Consider the following 7,008-nt stretch of genomic DNA (forward strand, 5'->3'; position numbering starts at 1 on the left):
AATTCGTTGTTAAATTTATGTAAAAACTCCAATTGATTTTTTTTAATAAGAATAACTGTTAAAAATCCTTTAAATTGCTACAATAATGTAATGATAATGTAATATTATAACACATATAAAAAAAAATATGAATAAATTGGAAATGATCAACATTTTAGTTACATATATTTCATTGCGGCAAATTGGTAGAACGTTTGGCATAAACGAGTTTTTTGCACAATATGCAGGCTTTTATTGTTGGCCGTCATTTGGGGCATATATATAACAATTAATCTTTGTTTTTACTGTACTGAACTGTCACGTTCTTCATCGCCTTCTAGTGCAACACCCATCATCCTCAAAGCACCGCCGTTTATTGCTTCAATAGCGTTGCGCGTACAAAGTATTCTGCTTATTCGACTATAAGTAGCTCCTACTTATATTTCTGGTTTCGCCAGGTGCTTACTAAGTTGAAGAAGGAACATCATACATCGGTTTATATAAGCGTTATGGTGTTGGTTGTCTCCATGTAAAGTATGTACATACGCAGCGAAGGCAGCCACATCCAGAGTATTATAAAATAATGTTTTCAAATTTAACAAAAAAAAAAAATAAAATTTTGGTAAAAAGTGTTAGTACACACCAATGGAATAATTTTGTAAACATTATATGATTTATCCTTTTGGATTTGTCTGCAGCGTTTTTAGGAGAAAACACCATTTACAGACTTTTGAGCATAAACTTTTATTTAGCGGCCCCGTTGTGCGTCGCTGCCAGTTTGGACTGCAAGAGAAAACAAATTATTTCCAATGGATTTAATTTGGACTGCGTACGCAAAGCCTGGACTATAAACATCTCCACATATCCTGTAAATTTATGCCATGCCTACTCGAAATGCGATATTGGGCCTCATGCAGAAAAGGTGAGCTTAAGTTCAGACTCAGTTCAGCTCAAGCTCAAGAATTTCTACTGAAAATTTAGTCGTAGCTTAAGCTCACTTTTAAATAATGATATCCATTGTTTTACATTAAAGGACTAAGATCCTATGGGAGATTGCTACTACATCACAAAAATTCGTTGGGAATATTTACTCTCGGGATATAAGCAACGCATGTTTTCACATGCATCTACTCTCCTCTCTTGAATTCTATGTATGTGCATAAGCTTATGTATGTACGTATTTGCATGGCGGTTAGAATAAATATCCATTTGGCTAGTTGTTAGCCTTATTGCTACGCCCTTTCTTCTTAATAGGGCACTCGATTTTGCTGACGTCTACGTTTCTTTCTCTTTCGCTTTGGTAATTACCAACAGCTTTGCTAATTCTATCGTCAAATGACAGTGACAGCTCGGCAACAACAGCAGCAAAACTACCAAAGGATAAACAGAGTGTGTGTGTGCTATGTTTCTATGGATGTGTATGCACGTCTTTGCCGCATTGATTGCGCCAGCAGACAGGACTGACTGCGACGCAACAACTAATTTCTGTCACTTTTGCCTGCTTTAGCTAACTCCTTGTTGTTGTTGTTGTTGTTGTTGTTGTTGTGTTGGCCCGTGCTAAAACTTTTCCTGTTTGTCTCAACTGCTGTAAACGATGGTGACGACAGTGCTAATATATTAATCACACTGGGTGTTGACCGGCCAAGAAGAAATTAATGTGCGTGTAATATTTATTTAGAATACGTATACGCCCCGGATGGCTGTGATAAGAGAAAAATAGAGAGAGAGAGAAAGTAAAAAAAAACCACCAAGATGAAGAATAAATTGACTAAGGTTCAATTAAAAATGACAGCAATTAGGGGAGTTGCTATTTTGAGAGTGATATAAGACGCTGATCATTTTATTTATAAAACAAGAGTTATTTCAAATCTAAATTAGTCAGAAAAATTTTAAATTTTAATTATAATTGTTCTACTTTTTTTTTACTACAACCAGGCTACATATTTATCTTGTGTAAACAGCCATTTGGTGAATGTGCGTTTTAATTGACGCCACTTTACGCATTCAAAATTTGTGCTAAAATCCTGCCTATAAAGGCACAAGCTGGCATTTAGTCACAGCTGGCTTGTTTAATGAGTGTCGCTTCCTAACATTATACTTACTTACATATATATGTATAATTTACATTTAATTGATTAAAATGTGCTGAACCTTTTCACAAGCTCTCAGTGTGCTTCGAGGGATGGTCAACCCTTAATTTTTCTTATCATATTAACTTTTCATTTCGTTTTTTGACTGATGAACGAGATACCTTTTTAATTGCAATTAAGACACGCACACATACAACTAATTTATGTTTTTTTTACTAATTACCTTAAATTCAAACAAATTTGCGGTTTCTCAGGATTAATAGGCGAAATTAAAAAGTACCAAATTAAATTCGCCGCTTGTTCTTTGTGCTCCACTGCGAATTTATCTATGAGCGTTGGATATTTAGTGAATATTTTTATTTCTTACGTGACCTTTTTATATTTTCTCTGTTAACGCGTTTTTTATGTCTAACTCCATTCCAAATTAAACAACAAATAACAAGGCATTTTTGTGGTTTTCATGCTTTAAAAGATGGTACCCTCTTTTACTCTAAGGAAACAATTTTAATTTTGAAGTAGAATTAGAAAAATGCGTCTCAAAATGCAGTATTTAAAATGTAATAACGAGTTGTGATATTTCTACATATATTTGTACATAAATGGAATGAAAAACATGTATATCCAGAAAACTTTAAGCAAAGAAGTAATGCAAGTCAAGCTATGTCTCTCAAAGCTGTTGGCATCAATATTGTTCTTGTGAGAGGTGTGTGTATTCGCCTAACAAAACAGAGCACCCCGGTTCGAATCTCAGCTGGCTCAAATTTTTATTTTTATTTTTTAAAACTGACTAGTCGCTTTTTATACCCGTTTGGGTATAAAGGTGTACAATTAGTCTCTTCACAGGACATGCTTGAACAAAAGCGATCAGTTCATTCCATATAAAGAGATCAAAAGTGATATTAGTCGCATGCTCCTTTGCGATTGCTCCCGGAGTCATCCCGGATTAGTCCCATTTTTTGCAGGGTATAAACATGTATGTACTATGTATGTATGTGTGTGTTTTCACCGTTCTCAGAGGGCCTTTCTGCATGCTTGGGGTGCGTATGTACACTTACATATACATACTCAGATGCGAACAGTCAAATACGTGCGTAATAAATTTTGTATGAAAATATTATTTTTAAATACGAACATTTTTAAACGATAATCAAATATAAAGTATTCATTTTTACTATGCATTATTTCCCTCAGTGTAAGATCAGCAGCGAATTTTCAGTTTTTTCTGGTTATATATCTATCTATAGAAGTATAAACCGGTCCCAACATATATTAAAATTCATCTTGCCTACAGACACTTTCAGTCCCGGATTGTATTACACAATTACTTATTGAATCAGAACGTATTAAAACGCTAACAATATTTATTAAAAATAAATTAAAACAAGAAATACATTATTAACGATTTCTCTGCAAAAGAATTATGTGTTAAAGGACCAAGGGCTGTTCAGATAGTTACTTATAACTGTTATCTTAATTATACCCAACGAATTAAGAAAAAAGTATGAGAACAAAAATTTGTTGTGAAATTTTTATAAATTTGCAATTCTTGAACGTCAATATTTCACAAAAAAAGGCTGATACGATTTTAGTGAAATTGGATTTTGGTTACGTAGGTGATAACGAACAAAGTTGCATTTCCAATTTTTGTCGTACGTTTTAGTGAACTATTAACTAAGTCAGGAACAGTGTGTATATATGTAGTATACGAAATTTAATGGATAACGATAACCCGTACCGGCTTTTAGTTGAAGTTTTCTTTCTCGAGAACACGAATTGATCTAGTAAATCTGAGTACGAGGCTTTGTTCGTATGGCAGCAGCTGTCAAACCTGATATGCGCGCAGTCTAGGTTTTTTTTGTGTTTCGCAGTGTAATCTATGAATGGTGGAAGACTTCCACCAAAATATTTCGGAAAAATATTAAAATATACGTGAGCTGGACCGATTTGAAAATACCTCCAAAAATTGAGTTTTTTATGAACGAAATTATTTTTTTTGAAAGATGACATAACAGTTTAAACTTAAAAAATTTGGGAAAAAAAATTAATAAAATATTTTGGTGCATGTCTTAAAATATAATAAATTTCCTAATTCCAGTGAAAAACAGTACCGATTTGAGCTGAGTCGACTTAGCCATGTCCGTCTGTTTGTATGCAATCTAGTCTCTCAGTTTTCGAGATATCCGGATGAAATTTGGTAGGCGGATGTACTTTTATAATGTATTAATCATTGGCCGAAACCGGAAGAATCGGACCACTATAACATAAAGCTTCCACACAACTGATTGTTCAGATATGAGATTTTTCATTATAACTTCTCCATTTATGCAGCTAGGGACATGAAATTTTGCAATACTTCCATCCATTATTAACAGAAAACTTAGAGTGAAAATTACAAAGATCGGGTCACTATAACCTATAACTCCCGAACAACTGATTATTCAGATGTAAGATTTTTCGTTATAACTCCTCTATTTAAGTAGCTAGGAACATGATTTCATGAATTTCGCACTGTTGTCACTCATTATGAAAAAAATACTTACAGTGAAAATGGCTATAACCAATATATATATATATAACTATACAACTGATTGTTCAGATATGGGGTTTTACTGTAAAACGGAGAAAATCGTCAACATCTATGCTACGATATATCTCCTTTATGTTGGAAGCTAAACCCATTAAATTGTATTACTTGTTTACATAACGATCACAAAGCAATGAAAATCACCTAGATTGGTGCTATATAAGATATATCTTCCATACCCTGAGTGTTTAGATATCATGTTTTTTATATGTATCTCCTCTATCTATGCATGCTGTGAATATGTAAATTTTTTCAAATGCAGTAATCTGTTAAAGTAAAATTTTCAGATCTTCATGAAAGGTATGAAACCTTCGGCATAGCCGCAGACAGAGCTGCTCTTACTTGTTTTCTTACCACACAGACATTATTTTCCTTAATTACCTTTCTAATACTTCGTTCACGAACGGCTGTTAAATTGTGACTACAACTCGTTACATATGTATGTAACGAAATAGATAAGAAAGCATTATTGTTACACCAAATACTTTGTATACTTAATTGGTTCCATTGACGTATCCGTATGTCGTTGAAATCAATAATAAAAAAAAAGAAATTTGTGCAATTTTGCTTGTGAATTATATAAATATTTAACTATATAAATCGACGGTCTGAGCAAAAGCCGCATGCATAACCTGTTTTGCGCTTTTGAACTTCACTTACAACTTCTAAAATATTTCGACACAATGAGAGTCTGTCCACTGTTGGTGAGTATTACTGCAATAAGTGCCTGCTTTGGCGCACATGCAATAGACATATCCTTGCCGCATTTGCTGAAATCGGCTCGCGAAATCGCAGTTGGTTTAGCGGATTCATTCGGACATCAATTGACACCTAGTTATTTATTCAATTTTGTTGACAATCTTGTGATGGGATATCCAATGGAGTTCGCCTCACGAATAACAAGCAAAATATGTGAGTAATGACCTTTGGTGGATATTTCAGAAGCTATTTAAATACTTTTACTCTTTTATTTTAGGTGCTGCAGTACTCACTGAACATATCATCAAACTTGACTCAGCTGACATTCCCAGCATGGACGATATCTTTATTCAATTCCGCACAGCTTGCAATATAAAGGAATGCCGACTGAAGGATTTCTCATCCATAGTGGATTTCCCTGACTTTGATGCTAGCAAGAAAGTGGTTATCGCTTCCTCCGGCTGGCTGACAAATGCCAACAAGTCTGATGATGTGCTTGATAGTCTGGCGAAAGCTTATAACTGTCGTGGTGATACAAATTTTTTGGTAATCTTAGAAGCTTACTCGTATAGGAAAATTACGTTTCTCTGACTTCCTTTGGTTTGCTTGCTCTGACAGGGCATCGATGTTGGTCGTGACTTAGAGGAGATGTACACTTGGTCAGCTTTAAATACAAAAACGATAGGCGAACAAATTGCAAATGCTTTGGTTAATTTAACCAAAGTTGTACCACTCGAAAACTTCCATCTGATGGGCCACAGCTTGGGCGCACAAATTGTTGGTGAAGCAGCCAGACACTTTAAAAACTTAACCGGTAAACAAATACCACATGTTACTGGTTTCGATCCCGCTGGGCCATGCTTTAATTATGGTGAAACGCTAACCACACTCTCGGCAGGCGATGCCGGTTATGTCGACATTATTCACACCAATCCTGGTATAGCCGGCCAATCTGGGGCTACGGGGGATTCGGATTTCTTTGTTGGAGGTCATTTTCCCATACAAAACGGCTGCTTTACTTCAATTTGTTCGCATTCGCGTTCTTGGCAGTACTATGTGGAGTCTGTGTATCCGGGCAACGAGAACAATTTTCTTACTAAGCGTTGCGATTCGCTACTGCATTTGAAGCAAGGTCGTTGTGTTGGTGAAGAGTATCCAATGGGTTATGCTGTGCCGAAAAATTTGAAGGGCATATATATCTTGGAGGTAAATCCTACTGCATCATATGGCAAAAATGCTTCATACAGTTACACAACTCCAAGTGGGGAGTATTGCAGTTGTGAGAGTACTAGTACTAGTTCCTATTAGTTCACAAGGCATGCTGAGTATAATAATAATAAAGATTCAGGATAACAAGTTGAAATTTGTATGAAGATTTGTTGAATTTTCCTAAATTTTGTTTAAGGTTTGGGACTGTGATGTATGTATATGGGTTTGGTTAAATCTTGGACGGAATTTTTATAGAAAAATAACAAACAAAAAGTTATCTCGTAAAACATTACGAATATTTAAAAAAAAATCAACACCTGGTCATTTGTTTGCGTCACTGTATATAATTAGCTCTTATCATACGCGACGAATCCCGAAAACTTCTTTTTAACCATTTATTTACATAGAAAAATTGTGAATGCGCATTTTCACGACACCCAAATTGCG

General features: G+C 34.9%; 1 protein-coding gene across 1 annotated transcript; it reads left to right on the top strand.

Annotated features, from left to right (window-relative positions):
• The first annotated feature begins 5,336 nt into the window (after positions 1 to 5,336).
• Positions 5,337 to 6,660, top strand: LOC118738223 (vitellogenin-1-like). The gene is made up of 3 exons (XM_036469145.1): positions 5,337 to 5,565; positions 5,630 to 5,898; positions 5,971 to 6,660. Exons 1-3 carry the CDS (start codon positions 5,337 to 5,339, stop codon positions 6,658 to 6,660), a joined length of 1,188 nt encoding a protein of 395 aa, XP_036325038.1.
• The last annotated feature ends 348 nt before the right edge of the window (positions 6,661 to 7,008 follow it).

Source organism: Rhagoletis pomonella, unplaced genomic scaffold (assembly GCF_013731165.1).
Source record: "Rhagoletis pomonella isolate Grant_MI unplaced genomic scaffold, Rhpom_1.0 Rhpom_scaffold_00004, whole genome shotgun sequence".
Lineage (NCBI taxonomy): Eukaryota > Metazoa > Arthropoda > Insecta > Diptera > Tephritidae > Rhagoletis > Rhagoletis pomonella.

Coding starts and splice junctions, on each gene's coding strand:
- LOC118738223 (XM_036469145.1), top strand. CDS start 5,337: ATGAGAGTCTGTCCACTGTTGGTGAGTATTACTGCAATAAGTGCCTGC. Junction 5,566..5,629: donor ACGAATAACAAGCAAAATAT/GTGAGTAATGAC, acceptor CTTTTATTTTAG/GTGCTGCAGTACTCACTGAA. Junction 5,899..5,970: donor GTGGTGATACAAATTTTTTG/GTAATCTTAGAA, acceptor TTGCTCTGACAG/GGCATCGATGTTGGTCGTGA.